The sequence below is a fragment of the Bos javanicus genome, chromosome 5 (genome assembly GCF_032452875.1).
Source record: "Bos javanicus breed banteng chromosome 5, ARS-OSU_banteng_1.0, whole genome shotgun sequence".
NCBI lineage: Eukaryota > Metazoa > Chordata > Mammalia > Artiodactyla > Bovidae > Bos > Bos javanicus.
The window spans coordinates 105,068,980-105,089,568 of NC_083872.1; the positions used below are offsets into that span (position 1 = coordinate 105,068,980).

Here is a 20,589-nt window from a genome sequence, read left to right on the forward strand (position 1 = left end):
GCTCCTGGTCTTCATAGCTCCAGTGGCTCCCTGGTGGCTCAGTGGTAAAGAATCCGCCTGCCAGTACAGAAGACATGGGTTCAGTCCCTGGGTCGGGAAGATCCCCTGGAGAAGGAAATGGCAACCTGCTCCAGTATTCTTGCCTGTGAAATTTCATAGACAGAGGAGCCTGGTGGGCTATAGTCCACGGAGGCAGAAAAGAGTTGGACACAACTGAGCGACTAAAATAAACAGATGCGTGTCTTAGTAGTCGCAGCACGCAGGCTTGGTTGCCCCTTGCCATGTGGCATCTTAGTTTGCTAGGATCAAGCTGGAGTCCCCTGCATTGCAAGGCGGATTCTTAACCACTGAATCACCAGGGAAGTCCCTAAAATATGCATTTTAAATCCCCTTCTTCACAAACTCTTCCCTAGCTCCTTTGTACTGTCAGTCGTGTTCACAACAACACTGTTCACTTGATACAACTCCATCACTAATTATTATTTAGTATTTACTATGGTTGAACTTAGCCCCATAGTAGAGTGCAAGCTCCCCAATGAAAGGAATCACAGCACCTGTGTCCTACACCATGCATTCAGTGTCTGTCTTCTTTTCTTTTTTTACATTTTTATAGATTAGCTTTTATTTATAAGACTTCTCAGTGATAAAGAACCTTCCTGCCAAACAGGAGACGTGGGTTTGACCCCTGGGTCAGGAAGATCCCCTGGAAAAGGAAATAACAACCCACTCTAGTATTGAAGAAGTGAAGTGAAAGTCTCTCAGTCGTGTCTAACTCTTTGTGACCCCATGGATATACAGTCCATGGAATTCTCCAGGCCAGAATACTGGAGTGGGTAGCCTTTCCCTTCTCCAGGGGATCTTCCCAACCCAGGGATCTAACCCAGGTCTCCCATATTGTAGGTGGATTCTTTACCATCTAAGCTGCAAGGGAAGCCCAAGAATACCAGAGTGGGTAGCCTATTCCTTCTCCAGTGGATCTTCCCAAGCCAGGAATCGAACCAGAGTCTCCTGCATTGCAGGCGGGTTCTTTACCAACTGAACTATCAGGGAATCTCTATTCTGGTATGGACAGAGGAGCCTGGCGTGCTGCAGTCCATGGGGTCACAAGGAGTTGGACGTGACTTAGAGACTAAACAACAAATTTTACAATTTCTTGTAATTGAATGAGAAATTTTTAAATTCTATGATGCTTTACAATTTCCAGAAGTTTCACACACATGATTTAATATAATTCCATAATAACTCTTTTCCTTACCCCTGTATTGCCCTGCCCCCCACTGGTAACCTTACTCTGTGTGTGTGTGCTTGTGTGTTATAGGCCATTTGGAATCTAGTAAAAGGGAGAGACAGTCTCTCCTGGAAAATGCCCCGTGCAGGAATTTGCGTGAGTTTCCGGGGTTGGCAGTGCCTTGCTGTCCCCCAGGTTAACACTACCTGATGTGGCACAGAATCTAGCCGTAGGTGGGCAGCGGCTGTCCACTGACCTGTGACTCTCCCTGTTTTCCCTAACAGATCGCCTTGACGTTCTCCATCGTCTTTGGGGTCATCGTCTATCGCATCACTACTGCGGCTGCTCTCTCTCTCAACAAGGCCACACGCTCCAACGTCCGGGTGACAGTGACGGCCACGGCAGTCATCATCAACCTGGTGGTCATTCTCATTCTGGACGAGATCTACGGTGCCGTGGCCAAGTGGCTCACCAAAATCGGTACGGAGTCGCCACCTCCCACGCTCCCCTGGGACCCCCTAGGGTGAGGTCACTTCAGTGTGTGCAGGGTTTCTGGCGGCAGTGACCCAACATAAAGCAAAGGAAGTCCAGAGCACTTGAAGCGGAGAAATGAGAAGGTGCAGGGTGTGTCCTGACCAGGCAGGAATCCTTCCTGGAATATTCTCAATCAGTAGTCCCCCGGCTCAAGTTGATGGCCTCTGTATCCCCCAAGAGAGTCATGGGGTCTGTTCTTTCTGCTTCCCTGGTGGCTCAGTGGTAAAGAAGCCACCTGCCAGTGCAGGAGATGTGGGTTCCATCCCTGTGTCGGGAAGATCCCCTGGAGAAGGAAATGAATGGCACCCCACTCCAGTATTCTTGCCTGGGATAATCCCATGCACAGAGGAGCCTGGCAGGTTACAGTCCATGTGGTCACAAAGAGTTGGACACAACTTAGCCACTAAGCATGCTATTCTTTTTAGCCTAACCTAGAAGCAAAAGGGCTTCAACACTTCCTGCTTAAAAAAAAAAAAAAAAAAAAAAAGGCCACGTTCTCTTTCTCCTTATTTTCCCAGCAACATTTACAAAGTTGGGAAAGTCTCTTGATACTTGAGCCCAAGAGGGTCTTATCTGCCCCATATTGTCAGAGGCCCCCACAAATCCATGCATTCCCCAGGCTCTGAGCAGACTTCAAAGGAGTGTATCGGGCTTCCCAAGCTCCCAGCCAGTGAGAAAAATGCAGTGGCCTCAGCGTTCAGACGTGTCATTCGAGCCACAAGCTGCTGTTGATTGAGCACCACTTTCCGGCACTTGTGCTTCTTAGATGGGACGCGGCGGGGAGGGGGCTGCAGGGAGCTGAGACCCTCTCCTCACTGTCTTTATCCTGGGTGGCCTGGAGGCATCTCTTTCCCTCACTGAGTCTAGCGACCAATGGTCTCAGCCTCTCAGTAACCTCAGGGGAGCGGAATTCGTGAAGGGATGTTTTTAATGTGCTATCAAGTTGGAAGTGGACACTTGACCAGATAACCCCCCTCTTCAAGGGAGCCTTTCCTGGGGGTGCAGAGAATTTCAGAAAGGTTTCACTAATGGCAGTGGGCACCTGTTAGGGACAGAGAGTGCTGAAAGGTCATGTGGAGGCTGTCACAGTGGTGGACGGTTCATCACCTCTGCCCATAGCACGCTGGCTAAAAGCAGCCTGATCAGGAAGAGGCTGGAAACGTGTGGAAGCTTGTAGACGTTCCATGACCAAGAAAGGTCTCTGCCACTCACTCCAGCCAGGCCACACAGCCCTGGAGAACTGCCCTTCCACCTGACATCTCAGTTCTCTCCTCCCCAGCCTGCTCCCTAGTAGATCTTAGCCCACGGTTGTTGGTGCATTTATGGGTGAAATGTATCTCTCTTTTCACTCACGCATTCAGATTTTTTTTTTCAAGGAGTACCATCAGGCAAGGTATTCTGTAGGCCACAGGAGAGGCTAAAGCAAGCTTTTATGCATTCGTGGTTTCAACCCTGCCTGCTGACCAAAGGATTTGAGGAAATGTGAAAATGAACCAGGGAAGGACTTCCCTGGTGGTCCAGTGGCTAAGACTCCACACTCCCAATGCAGGGGGCCTGGGTTGGATCCCTGGTTAGGGATCTAGATCCCCGCATGCTGCACCTAAGATCCTGTATGCCGCAGCTGAAGGTCCCATGTGTCCCACCTAAGGCCGGGTGCAGCCAACTTAAAAGGAGAGAGAGAGGGGGATGAACCAGGAAAACGCAGAGTTGCCATGATGCAGGAGTGACTGGAAGATGTGACAAAGAGATCCAAAGACAAGAGTTGTTCTTACTGGCAGAGTTCACACACTAATGAGACGCTCACACACAGCAGGGTGACCGGCCGACCTGCCGGCAGAGGTGTGGTTTCAGAGCCCCCAGGCCTGTAAGGAACATGAAACTGAGGATAAGGTACCTGGTGGAATGAGGGTCCTGCCAAGCTCAGGGGCTCCCTCTGCCTTCTCACGCTGGCTTTAATGCCCGTCTGGCATCCTGCCCCTGGTCTCCTGGTGCATGAGGAGGTGGTGACCATGTGCTTTGCTCACCAGGTGCAAACAGCTGGGGTAAACAATCCCAAGAGTTCTTGAGTGTTTCTTGCAAAGCTGGGCGATGGAAGACTCATTCCCTGGGAGGTCCCTGGACTGGCCCTGGTCTAGGCCTAGCTGAGGTCCATCTTGCCACAAATATTTATGACAAAAGACAGAATTTGTTGACTGCCTTGAGTGTGATGGATGGGCTCCACAGTGATAGATAAAGACAGAGAATGTCTTCCTGGTGACCAGGATAACAGCAGTCGTGGGCTCGGGCACAAGACACACCATCTGGAGGTGACGAGGTCCTGGTGGTTCAAGGACTGAGCAGAAGCCCGCGACTGGGGGACGGGGTTGCTAGGGAAACAGAGATGCTTTGAGACCTTGTTGGCCAAGGCACACTGTGCTAAGTGTGTGGCCCGGTTCACAAGCTTCAGTCCCTGACGTTTGTGAGTCTCAATGAATAGGCAGGGCAAGGACTGTCTTAGTCCCTGGTGATGTGTTCTATCCTGGAGGGGTCACAGGGTGTCACAGGGACAGGATCCAGTTCCTGGAGGAGGGAGGAAGCAAGAACGGGGCAGGACCAGGAGGGGGCTTGGCATCTTGGGAGGTCACGGTCTGAGGCAAGACCCTGGGGTCACCAGGAAGATCAGCTCAAGGATAGCTTCTGTCTCAGTCTGTTCTGGCCGCTATAACAAAATACCATGGACTGGATGGTTGACAAACAGAAAGTCATGCCTCAGGGCTCTGGAGTCCAGGACGAGGGCACCAGTGTAAACGGCTCCTGGTGAAGGGCCTCTTCTGGGCTGCTGATGGCTACCTCCTTGCTGTGTCCTCAAGTGGTGGAAGGGGCTGGGAGCACCACGGGGTCTTTTATAAGAGCGCTCATCCCATTGCTTGGTGGCTCAGCAGTAAAGAATCTGCCTGCAATGCAGGAGACGTGGGTTCGATCCCTGGGTCAGGAAGATCCCCTGGAGGAGGGTATGGCAACCCACCCCAGTATCCTTGCCTGGAGAATCCCATGGACAGAGGAGCCTGGTGGGCCACAGTCTATGCGGTCGCAAAGAGTTGGACATGACTGAGCAATTAACGCTTCCAGTTTCACAATCCCATTCCTGAGGGCTCCACCCTTATGACCTAAGCACCTCCCAGAGTCCCCACCCCCTCATACCATCCCCTCTGGGGGCTTAGGATTTCAACTTGTGAATTTAGGGGAATGCAGACATTCAGACCATGGCAGCTTCCTCCGTGGGTCAGGGCATGGGGTGCACTGTGCCCTTGATGGCAAGCTTCTGAGTCTGCCTGTTGTGGAGCAGGATGCCCAGGGTCTTGTCGTGACCCACATGGGCCTGGATCTGGCTCGGCCTGGAAGGGGTCCCTGCTCATCCTCTAGTTGCGGGGATGACCTCTAGCTCGAGGCTGAGTGAGGCAGGCAGGGTTGACACCAAGCTTCATGGCTGAATGATCCAGCTGCCATCAGCTTGTCTTCATTAACATGGTTCCCTAAGTCCAGCTCCTCCAGCTCCTTCTCCTCTTTCTCCTCCTCCTCCCCCACCCCTCCTCCTGTTCTCCCTTCCAAAACTCTGCCTAGTTCTGGATTGTGTGTGGGGCTACAGATTCCTCCTTACACTTCACCAAGCCTCTCCTAGTTACAGGGTCGGGCTCACTGTGAGTCCCTGACACACAATTATTGTGTCAGATCAAAGCCTCCGGTTCTTCGGAAGAGGCTGCGTTTGTGACTTGTTTAAATAGCACTAGTACCCTGCTCCTGAGCATCGCTATCCTGGGGGCAGGGACACGCCGGAAGGAGGGAGAGGAGAAGAAAGGACTTGATTTTCTGACACCCGTTGTGTTCCTGGCGGGCATTGTACATACAGCGTTTCATCCAATTTTCACAATAGCCCCTGGTCGTTTCTTTCATTTTATTTATGAGGAGTCTGAAGAGGTTTAGAAACTCCACCAAGGCCCATGGTTAGTAGTGGCATGTGTGTATAGACACACGCACACACACACACACACACACACACCCTGTTCCAAGCTCTGCTTTAAGCACACTATGTACGTTAGTATATTGAATCCTCAGAACAGCCCTGAGGGTGCGGTGGTCTCGACCCTCCCACAGGCCCAGGGGCCTCTGACTGAGCGGTGAAGCTTCTGTGTCCTTGCTGAGACCATAGCAGTCCACTGTCCAGTAATACGTAGCTGTCCTTTTGCCTTGGGGAATTCTAAAAGTGCAGGGAAAGGAGAATAAAACACACCAGAGGTTCCAGAAGATTTTAAAATCGACGCACCCACCCTTGAGGATGGCTGGTTGCGAGGCATGGTTCGGGGGGCAAGAGGGGGGTGGTCTCTGGGGATTAGGGAGGAGACAGTGGGAGCAAGCCCCTTGCTCCATGCAGGCCCGCAGGCAGGAGCAGACCTCTGCAGGTTCACCAACTTTGGGGTCCCACTTGCTTTTTAAATGAAAATTTTTTTTTCTTTGAAGAATTGAAGTACCACCAGGAAGTCCTGAGTCTAGAATTGTGCATCGGCTCTAAGCCATCCTCTGCACAGGCTGTATCTGACCGCTAAGGAGAGGCGATGGGGAGGAAAGGAAGAGGCGGGGGGAACCTCAGTACCAGAGGCCGTCCGGACCGCACAGATTCTTTAAAGAGGAATGTTTTGGGTTTACAGGAATGGATCTAATTTCCCATCAGATGTGGACAACGTGTGTTTTCAGAGCGCAGGGTGAAGGGCTGCTGTATGGGTTCCAGGCACCAGTGCAAGGGGAGCCAGCTTCCCCGCAGCTAGAGTCTGCACAGGAGTGGGCTTTCGGAGCAAGGACATGTGTGGGTGCGTGTGGCTGTGTATATATGCGTGTGGGTACATGGGAATACATGTGGATGCGTGTGGATGCACATGGGTGGCAGGTGGATGTGTGTGGATACATGTGGTTACATGTAGATGTGGTGGTGTGTCTGGATATGTATGGATGCATGTGGATATGTGTAGATGTATGTGGGGGTGTGTATGCATGTGGATGCGTGTGGACACGTGGATACATGTGGATATGTGAGGATGTGGGTGGGTACATGTGGATACATGTGGAGGCATGTGCATGTGTGTGGATGCGTGTGGCCGCATGTGGGCTGGGCTGGGCCCTAGGCCTTCCTGGCGGGGAGACTACAGTGCTGGTAATTTGAAATCTGGCCCGAGAGTCAGGTCTGCTGGGTTGTCTTCCTGCTCTGCCACCATCTCCTGACTCCCTGGGTGGCCTCTGGCCCATCGTGTGTCGGGGGCCAGGGGAAGGGTGTGGCCAGAGTTGATTCTGCCATTGTCTGAGGCCCCCTCTGTGAGGCGAGCAGGAACTGTACATTTTGTCTGGGAAGCCAAAAGATGGTGGGGGGCTGCTGCTCATAATGCAAACAACGTGAGCATGCCTGTAGCCCAGTTTGTAGAACAATTCATTCCAGTTACATGGAACTATTATTAGTAACACTGCTACTTATAATAGTTTTTTTTTTTAATAACTGGCAAGAATTCCTTCCAAACTTGAGCTGTAGCTACGAACATTATCTCTCATTTTTTCAGTTAATCCCTGAGCACTTATCTCTCCTTTTAGCAAGAAGCTCATACGTTCCTCTCCCTTTTTTTGAGTTTTCTAAGAACCCACGCCTTAATCCATGAGAAGAAAGAGAGTGATCATGCTCTGTTGGCCAGGTTTTCCCTCCAGGCCCCTTCTCCCCACCTCTCTGCTGAGGTCTGTGACCCGAGGCCCAGCAGATTGTATCATGGGCGCCCCAAGCCTGACAGTGGGCTGGGTTCAGCTGATGGGAAGCAGTGGAAGGAGCTTAGCGGGTAGAGGAGATGGAATTGGGGCCATTTCTCCCTGATTCACCCCACCTCTAGCAAAACTGTGCCTTCATTAACATCCCTTCCTCTGAACCTTCTGGGGTGAATTCTGTTTCCCACTGGGATGCTGATCATTTATACCAGGTCAGGCCAACATCCATGCTTAAACAGGGACATTCCCTGGAGTGTGACCAGCCCTTCACTCCCATGTCTCCTTGCTACAGCACGTTGCTGCTGGATGCTGGCCTGTCCCATCAGACAGGGAAGGCGGGACCACTGCTGAGCTGGTCCTTTCTCACTGCAGGTCCCGGACTGGCCACTGGGCCCTTCAAGGAAGCTCGGTCCTCCCCATCGAGGGTCTACGGCTATGAGGGTGCCCTGCTTTCAGACATATAACACCTGTATCCCCACCCCCATGCTGTCATCTGTCACACAGACCCGGACTCCCTGCTCCCTGGATCCCACCCTAGCTGTGTACAGCCTGTCCTCATAAACTTTCAAAACACAGTAGGTTGGATGATCCCTCATCCCAGCTCTCTTTGAGGGAGGTGACCCTCGGTGACTATAAGATAGGGGTACTCATCACCCTAAGTGATGCCACCCCAGCCTTCTAAGAAAGAGGGCTCATCAGAGATGTTGAGGTAACTTGGTGGAGCCTGTTTCACCAAAGAAGAGAAACACGTGTACACGTGAAAAGTCTAATAGAATGCCTGACAGCAGGTGTTTGTGGCTTCAGACTGCACCTGTGTAGCACAGGGAGTTCAGCCCGGTGCTCTGTGTTGATCTAGAGGGGTGGGATGGGGGACAGTGGGAGGAGGCTCCAGAGGGAGGGGATATATATATATATATATATGCTGTGTGTGCTCAGTCGTGTTCGACTCTTTGCGACCCTATGGACTGTAGGCTCCATGGGATTCTCCAGGCAAGAATATTGGAGTGGGTTGCCATTTCCTCCTCCAAGGGATCTTCCTGACCCAGGGTTTGAACCCATATATGTATATGTATACATATATCTGATTTTCTTCCTTGTGCAGAAGAAACTAACACAACATTGTAAAGCAGTGATTCTCCAACAGAAAAAGAGAGAAGACATGTCCTAGGGAGCTGACACTTGGGCTGGACTTCTAGTGCACAGTAGGTCTCCAGTCCCTTTGTTTGGGGGGTCTCTGTCGTCTTCCTGACTCTAAGCGTGGGGCCCCGTGTGCAGGAATCTCTCCAGGGCTCCAGGAGTGTCTCAGGAACACCCATCCATAGTCTTGCCCTCGAGCAGTGCACTGGCTGCCTGGTTACCCAGCTCGCTGGCTTCTGCCAGGGTGATTCCCTCCCTGTGGCATAAACAAGGCAGCAACATCACACAGGAGGCTGGGGCCGCCCCCTTTCCCACCCCCACACCCCCCACATAAACATGAACCCGTGCACACACACAAATGGAGGGAAGGCCAGATGGCTGGGCTGTCAGGAAACACTGCTATTTGCAAAGCTGGATCTGCCCTGGGGGAGAAGTGGGAAGCGTGTGGCACCTTTGCTTTCTGACTCAGCCTCCATTCCACCCCAGAGTGGTGTGAGGGCTGGAAGTGGCTGAAATTCACACCTGGAAGTCGCCTCAGTTTGTCTGGTTGCTGCCATGGATCTGTATCTGCTGGATCGCTGGGGACACCCCGTTCGGATGAGTTGCTCTTCCAAACTTCGGATTCCACAGCCGACACCCCCTTGCTCGTCATGCTGTTTCCATATGACGAGGATGGCGCTCCAGGGACTTTGAATTCTGAGCTGGCCCCCTGGGACTCCCTTGGGCTTTCATACTAATTATTTTCCAAGGCAGTTTACAGCTGGGTCATTTATACTCATATTTTTTCATGACACAATGCACCAGAGGTTTAACACTTAAAAGAAAGGGAGAAGGGTAAGGGTGCTGCACAGGAATTCTATCTCATTCATGGTCCCTCCTGGTCCTAAAGTCTGCCCTTTGTCCAAAATCCACTCCAGCTGCTGAAATTCAGATGGCCTCCAGTCAACCTGGGGTGGCTTCCTGGGGGAGGTGAGGTTTCAGGAGCCTGTGAAGGTGGAGAGGGGTTGAGTTCTGCCTTCTCACACTCTCTCCATGTTGACTCCTCCTCTCCATCTGTCTTGTTGTTTAGTTGCTCAGTCATATCCGAACCTTTGTGACCCCATGGCCTATAGCCTGCCAGGCTCCTCTGTCCATGGGATTCTACAGGCAAGAATACTGGAGTGGGTTGCCATTCCCTCCTCCAGGGGATCTGCCCGACCCAGGAATGGAGCCCGCATCTCCTGCTTGGCAGATGGGTTCTTTACCATGGAGCCACCTGGGAAGCAGTTGATGTCTAAAGGCACTTTATTTGAAGTTTTATGAAACACAAGGCTGGGCTGTTTTCTCATGGACTCAGATGTGGACCACTCCGGATTCTGTATCAGGATGGTGCCCAGTGTTCTAAAGTGCCCTAGTTGTCCTGTAGACATCATTCCACCCTGAGGGGACCCTGCAAAACCTGTTGCATCTTGCTGCCCCAGGCAGGTGAGGCTCCTCATGTTGGCTGTTGAAAGAGACCCGTTCTAAGATAGGCATGACGTTGTAAATCAACTCACTGTACTTCAATTTTAAAAGCGAGACCCAAAGTTGGCGCTCCAGGGCCCCAACTTCCTCCCTCCCCTGGGGATGTGTTCCCTCGAGGGCCTCCTTTCCCCAGAAGCCTCAGCAGAGCACCCAGCAGGCCTCATAGCTTCTCTGCCGTGGGCCCCCAGCTGATTTAGTGGGCTATCAAGTAGATTTGGATTGTTTATTGGACTTGCCCATTTTTTATGATGGCTCATGGCCCTAAAAGCATAGGCACGGGCTGTTTATAGAAATAATCCTAATGAATAATAACCAGGCCCATGATTTATTAGGATGGAAGAAGGGAGCCACTCATTTTTAGTTGGAGCAAAATGCTCTGAAGGGAGCAGATTCTCCTTCCAGAGAGCTTGGAGGAAATTCCTGTGTGAATTGGGAGATCTGAGTACCAAGAGTTCAAAGGCGATTATAAAAGAAAATCAAAGACACATGCCTCTCTGGACCTCGTTCCTAATCCCCTTCTAGCCACATTTACAAGGTGACTTTTCCAGATTTTCAGATCCTCAGACCTGATTAAGTAATATCACCTGATTACTTTTCAGGTGACATTGGTTTTCATTTTCTTACCCCCAAAATACTTAAAAGTGAGAGACAAGATGTGGTTAAGTTATTACTGAATTGATTGCTTCAGGCTCATGGGGCAAAGGTTCAAATTCCTGTTGAAAATGCCCCCTCCCTCCCTTCCTCCTTCCTTCCCTCCTTCCTTATTTCCTTGCTTCCTTTTGTTGACTGAAAAAAAAATGTAAAATTTGAGAATTATGTTTTATTTGGTGGACTTTCTGAGGACTTAAGCCCGAGAGGCAGCCTCTCAGATGGCTCTGAGAGATTGCTCTGAAGAGGTGAGGGAGGAGCCAGGATAAATAGGAAATTCTGCAACAAAAACCAGGTAGTAGAACAGCAAAAGATGACTGTTAGTTAAAGAAACTGAGAAGGCAATGGCACCCCACTCCCGAACTCTTGCCTGGAAACTCCCATGGATGGAGGAGCCTGGTAGGCTGCAGTCCATGGGGTCGCTAAGAGTCGGACACGACTGAGTGACTTCACTTTCACTTTTCACTTTCATGCATTGGAGAAGGAAATGGCAACCCACTCCAGTGTTCTTGCCTGGAGAATCCCAGGGACAGAGGAGCCTGGTAGGAGGCTGTCTACGGGGTCGCACAGAGTCAGACACGACTGAAGCGACGCAGCAGCAGCAGCAGCAGTTAAAGAAAAACAGATACCTCGAGTTAATGAAGCTAGTGCTTTTCTACGTATGTCTGGGCTCATTGAAATCATCCCTTTGACATGCACCTCAGCTACTTGGGGCCAGGACCCTGTGTTCTTCATCCTGAGTCCTCTCAGGGTGCACAGTCCGGGGTGGCTCTAGTCATCACTGACGCACATGATGTAGGGTTAGTGCTTTCTTTGTCCTTGAGGAGCGTGGCCCAGTAACCTCTTCTCTTTGCGAAGCTCTTTGTCAGTCTGTGTAGACCCCTCTGAGCTCTCTGATCAGCTGTCCATGGAGCTCCATGGGTCTCGAGTCTTCTGAAGGCACCAATGAGGTTTCTGCTCAGTGTTTCTCAGGGTCTCCTGGGAACATTGGTTGACTCCCTGCTTGGACCTGATAGAACCCATGAATGCCATGACCCCCAAGCCTGAGACCTTAGACTCAAGTTGTGTTTGTTTTATTTGCTTATCTGATGAGCTTCCATCATTTGAATGAATGGACTCAAGATGTCTCAACCTGTGCCAAGGACATACAGGGAGGGCTTTCCTGCTAAAGACAAAGGAAGAGAGAAAGAGGAGCAATGCCCTGGTGCCCAAGCCAAGCCTTCAGTGCTTCTTGACTTCTGTTCACTGGTTAACAAACCATTTTGTCAGGGATGTTTGTTCTAGTAAAATCTTCTGAAGGTGACGATTGTGCCGGTAAAAGCTGAATTCCTCTTGATGAAGCAGGGGTGGTAGGCGGATATTCTTCTTGCTTAGACTCTCTTTGAGGAGCACTGTGCGATATTGTCACTTTCATGGATCAGAGGAGGGAAGTGAAAAGAGACACGTATTGATCCTATATACTCTTGACCTTCTGTACCTGGTAAACCACTTGGGACCTCACAGAGGAAGTCAGTTCTAATGTCACAGAGCAATGGATCTCTGGGTTTCTACTCCGGAGGAGTAAACAGACAGATAATGGCTCGTGTCACAGGGTCACCACTCTAAGGAGGTGAGAAATCTGTCTGATCAGCTTTGATCTTCCCTTTCAGAGGTTCCAAAAACAGAGCAGACATTTGAAGAGCGCCTGATCCTCAAGGCTTTCTTACTGAAGTTTGTCAATGCCTACTCACCCATCTTCTATGTGGCTTTTTTCAAGGGAAGGTGAGTACCTTGGTGTCATATGCAGAAGGGCAATTGGTCACCAAGACAGTCCTCCACTAGGGCCAGCCTGTCCCCGTTGTCAGTTACATCTTCAGCTCTGTGTCCCACTCGCATTGCCACCTGACTACCCTAATCATGTTGGATTAGCATCTTCAGACTCTGATAACATGGGGAAATCTGCAGTTATTTGGCTCTGGCCCTGAAGGGTTAATCCTAGAGGAATGTGTGTCTCTCAAGTTGAGGACATGGCAGGAGAAAATTTCATGTCCAGCCAGTGATTCTTGGGTCTTGCAATGCAGGTCTGATGCTATCTACCCAGGCCAATGTGGACTTCATAGATTAGGATACAGTCTCCCACAAGACTGCCCTCACTTCAGACACTACTGCAAGCTCTGGGACTCTCAGGTCACTGATGGTTCTGCCCAACTGGCTACAACCACTGACCCCTAGGGTTTGATAATTCACTGGAACAGCTAAATAGAGCTTGGGATGTGCTGTCCCTAAAGTTACAGTGTAATTACAGCAAAGGGTTACAAGTCTGAACTGGCAAATGGGAGACACATAAGGCAAGGCCTAGGAGCATCCTGGAAAGAAGCTTACATGTCCTCAGGATGTCCGCTTCCTGGCACATCGACGTGCACCACCACCCGCTCATCCAGGCTTCAGTGTCCGGAGTTTTTATTGGGATCCCATTATCCAGGCATCATTGAATGAATCATGGCTCATGTAATTGAACTTAGTCTTCAGTCCCTCTCTCTCACCTGAGGTCAGGCTGCCTTTACTTGGCTCAAAGCCCCAACTCATTAATCCTGTGGTTGGTCTTTCTGGCATTGGCCTCCATGATCCTGAATGAATGGATGAAGAATTGTGGTACATATATACAGTGGAATAATAGTCGTAAAAAGGAACAAAATTAGATCAGTTGTAGTGATGTGGATGAGCCTAGAGTCTGTCATACAGAGTGAAGTTAAGTCAGAAATAGAAAAACAAATATCATATATTCATGCATATGTATGGAATCTAGAAACATGGTACAGATCTTATTTGCAGGTCAGGAATAGAGATGCAGATATAGACAAAGGACTTGACACGATGGGGAAGAAGAGGGTGGGGCATGAATTGAGAGAGTAGCTTTGACATATATACAATATCATGTGTAAATATATTTTAATAGTTAGTGGGAAGATGCTGTGTAATACAGGGAGCTTAGCTCAGTGCTCTGTGATGAGGGGTGGGATGCGGGGTTGGGGGTAGGAGGAAGGCTCAAAAGGGAGGGGATATATGTATACATACAGCTGGTTCATGCTGTTGTACAGCAGAAACTAACACAACATTGTAAAGCAGTTATACTCCAATTTTAAAAATCTTAAAAAGAAAAAGAATTACCTCATTAGCGTAAACTTAGGTCTATTCCCAGGGGCCCACCAAGAATAATAAAGACACTCTTATCAGGAAATTCCAAGAATTTAGAGAGTCTTCCCAGGGACCAAGGACAACGACCAGTCATATTCTTTATTATATAATAATCCTGGGCATAAATCACTTCTGATAAGTATCATTTGTGGTCAGATCAGCTAGGAACCTCCAAGATTTTCCCTTAGGCATCAGCTAAGTCAGGAAGCTTCCTTAGAACTGAGAGCTCATCAAGCAGGCAGTGATAGCAAGACTGTCATCATGCACACTTTATAATTTCCTATAAATGTGTTTGTGACCCAAACCACTACTCCTTCTCAGGACCTCTGCACTTGAGGCTCATGAAATTATAGTAGCAGAGAGGTTCTCCATGTTAATGATTATATACTTCTTTGGTGATTTATGTCTAGATTTAATATAAATAGAAACATGCATACATATGATATTCCAGGAAAAAAAATCATAGGGCTCTGACCCTTAGATAAACTTGTAGTGTACTGAGAGAGAGAGTCTTGGCAACAGCACACTGCAGTCTGCAGTAAGTGCTGTAAGAAGAGGTGGAAAGAAAGTGTTAGGGGAACACTTAATTATGAACAGAGACAGAAAGACTGCACCAAGAGGGGAAGTCAAGCTGAGCCTCCAATAGATGAGCAAGATTTCGGGAGATGGGTGAGCGGATAACATTTCAAGAAAGTAGGATTCTTCTATTGGCCTGTCTGGTTCCATGGTTGGCTGGTACCTCTCCACCTCCCTGCTCAATCTTCTTATTCCCTAATATTAAACCCTTAGATCTTAGAAGAGGAATGAGACAGGCTTCTTCCATTCCTTTGAGTATTTTCAGTAAGAAGTCTGAATTTTTCGTTTCTGGTCCCAAGAATCTCCACTTGCAGTTTTAGTCCATCTTGGCCTTTATTTCCTGGGAAATCAGAAGCCCTTGTGGAGGAATTGCAGTCAGAACTCAATTCTTTTTTTAAAAAATACATTTTATTTTGTATTGGAGTATAGCTGATTAATGAGCAATGTTGTGACAGTTTCAGGTGAACAGCGAAGGGACTCAGCCATATGTATGCATGTATCCATTCTCCCCCAAACTCCCCTCCCCTCCAGACTGCCACATAGCATTGAGCAGAGTTCCCTGTGCTATACAGTATGTTCCTGTTGATTATCCATTTAAACTATAGCAGTCTGTACATGTCCATCCCAATGGATAGTTATAGAAATCAGTTGACGGAGGAAGTTGCAGGACAGTACACTTAAAGACAAAGAGGGCATGGCAGCCCACTTGGCTGGGAAATCCCAGGAACAGAGGAACCTGGTGGACCGTGGTCCACAGGGTCACAGAGAGTTGGACACGACTGAAGCAACTTAGCACACATGTACCTGCTAAGACAAGACGAACTTTGTTGTGTTTAGGCTCTGAAATGATCTCACACACACACACACACATGACTGCCTCAACTCCACACCACACCTGGCCTCAACTCCTCTGCCCTGGGATGTGACCAAGTCAAAGGTGGGTGATTGTTAGCTGATAACCGGTGTGAACTCCTTCCCAGAGGAGTAGCATTGCCCTGGCCAGTTCTTTCTAGGAGGACATTGGGCAGTGGCTGGTCCACTGGGGAGACACACCCTCGGGCAGCCCGGACTTCCTTTCTTTCCCTAACTCTTCCCACACTTCTCCCTTCCAGGTTTGTCGGTAGACCCGGAAGCTACGTTTATGTGTTTGATGGTTACCGCATGGAAGAGGCAAGTATAGCTGCTGGTTTTTCCTGCCTGGCTGGTGGCTCATAGGTGTCCCTCCTGCCCCGGCCCCACCCATGCTTATATCTGCACTGCAGCTTGGCTTAGCTCATGCCCTTGCCTGACTGATGTCCCTTCTGGCATCTTCTCATCCTGCAGTGCGCCCCCGGGGGCTGCCTCATGGAGCTGTGCATCCAACTCAGCATCATCATGTTGGGGAAGCAGTTGATCCAGAACAACATCTTTGAGATCGGAGTCCCGTGAGTAAAGAGCTCTGCTCACCCCTCTCCTGGCTGCTAGGGCTGAGCCTGGCAGAGTCAGACTTCCAGAAAGATCTCAGGGCCTCTGCTCTTCTAAGATAGGGTGGCTGTTCACTCCTCTGTCCGTGCATGCTCGGTCACTCTGTTGTGTCCAACTTCTTTACAACCCCATAGACTGTAGTCCCGCCAGTCTCCTCTGTCCATGGGATTTCCCAGGCAAGAATACTGGAGTTGGTTGCCATTTTTCACTCCAGGTCACTTCATGACCCAAGGTTAGAACCCATGTCTCTTGCGTCTCCTGCATTGGCGGGTGGATTCTTTACCACTGAGTCACCTAGAAAGCACTCCTCTGTCCGTTCTCCAATAGCTTCCCCATGACGTAGTACCCCTCCTGCATTTTTTGTTTGCCAATCTGATTTGGGATGTTAGAGCCTCAGCAGGATTAAGCCCTTGCTTCCCTGATGACTCAGTGGTAAAGAATCTGCCTGCAATGCAGAAGACGTGGATTCAATCCCTGGGTTGGGAAGATCCCCTGGAGAAGGAAGCCCATTCCTGTATTCTTGCCTGGAGAATCCCATGGACAGAGGAGCCTAACTGGCTACGGTCCATGGGATTGTAAAGAGTCGAACGTGACTGAGCAACTAAACAACAACAATTAGTACTCATAACAGTAAATGACACAGCTGAGAGTCAGATATCTCTGACTTCAAAGTGCATCATGCTTTCAATGCTGTGTCCTCCCAGTGAGCAAGTAAAAGAGCCTTTCAGTATGGTAGATGGTACTTCCCTGGTGGTCCAGTGATTAAGACTCCATGCTTCCACTGCAGGAGGCTCAGGTTCAATCCCTGGTTGGGGAACTGAGTTCCCCCAAATTAAAAAGAACTATAGTAGATGGGTGAATATGAAAGATTGAACCCCAATGTAAGCATTTAGAAAAATCTCTAAGGAACTGTAGCACACATGGTCTTCAGAGAGGAAGGATGCATAGCTGGTGAAACACAGGCTGGATTTTCCTGTGGATTCTCTCCCTTCCCCTCCCACATGGTTTTATACAGATGTCATACAAGTCCTTCTTTCGTTAGGTTTTGCATTGAGATAGTCATGAAAATAAACACAGACACACAGCCACTGGACCCAAAAGTGGATGCAACAGGTGAAGATCTACCTTCAGGCAGAGAAAATGTGGCTCTCTCTGCCTTTTGTTTTTATGGCTTTTTATTTTATTTTTATTTTTTTTTGGTGTAAACAAATCTGTTTCAGGGGATATTTTCAGCTAGCCTGGCATCAGAGAGCCAGGGAATGACAGAGAAAATTGGGGTAACTCTTATAGGCTGAGCCAATCCTGTTTGGAAGGACTGGACAGACAGTTTGTACCAGACTTGGAGTTCTTTGCAAACCTGCAAGGTTCCATCCATTCTGGGATGCGTTTGCCAGATAGTCCCCTTAAGGTTAAGTGAAGATGCTGCCACTTGCTCTGTCTCCCTCTCGGAGATTTACTCTGCGTGTTATTTGAATGGTTCTGAGAAGTCCTGCAGTAAAGAAACTGGTTTAATCCCTTTCTTTCCAGCTATATTTGTTCATGTCATTGAGCTGGGGTCTCAGTGGCAGACCTTGGAGTCCACTCTGACTAGTGTAAGCAGCAAAGGAATTTGAGAACAATATGAACAGAATAAGATTTGAGGGATAGAGAGCCAGGCTCTGTGCTACAGGATCAGGAGCAACACTGTCCACACTGCAGGAGGGCTTGCAGGGAATGCTACTGCCTCCATCTCTCAGCTCAGATGGCTCAGAGTGAAAAATGAGAATTGGATATCACAGAGCTAAACCCACAAAAACTGCAGTCTGAGCCTTCCCAGCTGTCTTCATCAGCTTGAGTTGCTGTAACAAAATCACACTGACTGGGTGGCTTAGTGCAGACATTTATTTCTCAGAGCCCTGGAGGCCATGAAGTTCAAGATTAAGGTGCTGCAAGTTTGGTTCTGATGAGGACTGCCATCCCATGTAAGCTCATGTGACCCATTCTCTGTATATATATGGAGAGAAAGAGAGCTCTGGCACCTTCTTCTTATAATATAAGGGCACTAATCCCAAAACGGGACCCCACCCTCATGGCCTAATCTAAACCGAGTAAGTGAAAGTGTTAGTTGCTGTTAAGTTAGTCCTATCTGTCTCTGTGATCCCATGGACTGCAGTCCACCAGGCTCCTCTGTCCATGGGATTCTCCAGACAAGAATACTGGAGTAACCATTCCATTCTCCAGGGGATCTTCCCAACCCAGGGATCGAACCCAGGTCTCCTGCATTGCAGATAGATGCTTTAACCTCTGAGCCACCAGGGAAGCTCCATCTAAACGGAATGAACTCTCAGAGGCCCCACCTCCTAATACCATCACATTGCCAGTTAGGACTTCATGATATGGATTTTGGAGGGGACACAGTCAGTCTGTAACACAGGCCTCTTGGTTTAACCTATACACAAAATGTTTGAGACTTCCCTGGTGGTCCAGTGGCTAGGACTCCATGCTCCCAATGCAGGGGGTCTGGGTTTGATCCCTGGTCAGGGAACTAGATCCTGCCTGCTGCAACTAAAGCCCAGCACAGCCAAATAAATGTTTTAAAAAGAAGATCTACGGTCTTAAAAAAAAAAAGATTTGTATGCAATATATATGCAATGGTCCTTGCCTTCTCAGAGATGAGTGTTTTTAGTTTGGGAGGCAGAATAGACTGTGTGTGACTGCATGTTCTCTGTGTGGTTTGACTCTGTCAGAATTCAGACAAGTGAAGGCCAGGCATTTCAGAGCCGTCAAGGAAGGCTTCATAAGCAGGCAACTGTGTCTGTGTCTTGAAAGAAGGCTGTCACTGTCACATGTAACCAGTTGGTCTGCCATTTAAAGAAACAGTTTCCCCTGGGTGTGGATATCTTCTCTAAACAAACAACATACAGATTTATCAGACACTTCCTAACTCGCGTGTGGCTTAAAGGAGAAGTTGTGGTGGTCCCATGATGGGACCTGGGGCATGCCAGGGTCATGGCAGGAGCCCAGAACCTCTCTCAGTCTGCTTAAGGGTCGCTGAGCCCTAGGTTCCTTGAGCTGATTGGGGCAATTAGCAAATATATATGTTCCAACTCCTTTCTCCATGAAAAGCAACCCTGGTCACTGCTCCTATAGGAGCAGCGACTGCCTGAAAGGTTCCCAGAGGAAGCTATTCTTTGGTCTTTCTCAGAAACACAGAGAGCTAAAATTATAACGGAGAAAACCAAAGTTATCTGGAAAGAAAACCCTTTTTAATGAGAATCCTGCATATTCGCTCAGAACACTGTGCCGTCCCAGTGCTCAGAATGGGTCTCACCATCACCCACCATCAGTCCGGCTGTTTTTCTGTCCCCACACTGGGACAGCCTCAGGGAGCACTTGGGCAGGTGATCTTTCTTGGAGGAGATGGAGGAGAACATTGACCGGCATCTCTGTCTGCTTCAGCCAGTCTCCGGTCCTCAGTCAGGAAATCATCAGTCTTGAGAAGCTCAGCCCTCTGAAATGATGCCTGGGTCTCAGCTTTCTGACTGACAGTCATTCCGTGATAGTCATCAAGTAACGCCGGTGGGACACGTGGTGCCTGTGCTCTAGGAGCTTAGCATCTCAGAGAGAACACATTTGTTATGGACCAACATCCAGGACATAGGCAGACGAAAAAGATGTGCCCCTTTGAAGCTGTGAGACCAGCCCGTCCACCACGGCTACCCTCCAAACATCTGGGGGAAACACCTGTCTTTCCAGTACATGGGATGGCATTAGATACAGCTTGTGGGTGTGAGATGCCCGTTTTTTCTTTCCCGGGCATCTGTTCTACCACTTAGCCCATCCACGCTGCATCCGGAAGTCCTTTTAGAGTGTAAGAGAGGAAAGAAATCAGCCATGTGTTGGATGTTCCCCAACCATCAATTCCATCAGCTCCATGACAGATGAAACCTACACACGGCTGTTTTCCTTGCAGACTAAATTTTCTTCCTTATGCTTGATGTGTGTTTAATATGCCACCCTTTAATTGGTGGTATTTGCATAGTAATTCATAGAGCTGTGAGCTAGTCACTTCCTATGTCTCACTGTCCTCATCTCTTGATGAAAAGGATTTAACAATTCATAATGTAATATATGTTTAGTATGTAATTATGTAATAATCTCTAAGGTATTGTCATTTCAGCTCTAGCATTCTATGAACCTCTCCTCTAGTCAATGAAACTGGTCACTGCTGATTCCAAGACAAGTCACTTCTATTTCAGAAGGACTTTTTTCCTCATTTTGGTTCTTAGTCTGTTGCTATTCAGTCCCTAAGTTGTGTCTGACTGTTCGTGACCCCATGGACTGCAGCACGCCAGGCTCCTCATCCTTCACTATCTCCCAGAGTTGCTCAGATTCATGTCTATTGAGTCGGTGATGCTATCTAATCATCTCTAGTATGTTAATGGACACATATAGCCTAATCACTTTTCACTTTTATGCGTTGGAGAAGGAAATGGCAACCCACTCCAATGTTCTTGCCTGGAGAATCCCAGGGGTGGAGGAGCCTGGAAGACTGCCGTCTATGGGGTCACACA

At 48.9% G+C, this 20,589-nt stretch overlaps 1 protein-coding gene across 1 annotated transcript in view; it reads left to right on the plus strand.

Annotated features, from left to right (window-relative positions):
• ANO2 (anoctamin 2) overlaps window positions 1–20,589 on the plus strand; it is a 341,322-nt gene that overhangs the window by 269,338 nt on the left and 51,395 nt on the right. The window contains exons 16-19 of the mRNA XM_061418167.1: window positions 1,513–1,708; window positions 12,472–12,583; window positions 15,685–15,742; window positions 15,896–15,996. Coding sequence (XP_061274151.1) covers window positions 1,513–1,708; window positions 12,472–12,583; window positions 15,685–15,742; window positions 15,896–15,996 — 467 coding nt within the window. The remainder of the gene's footprint in view (window positions 1–1,512; window positions 1,709–12,471; window positions 12,584–15,684; window positions 15,743–15,895; window positions 15,997–20,589) is intronic.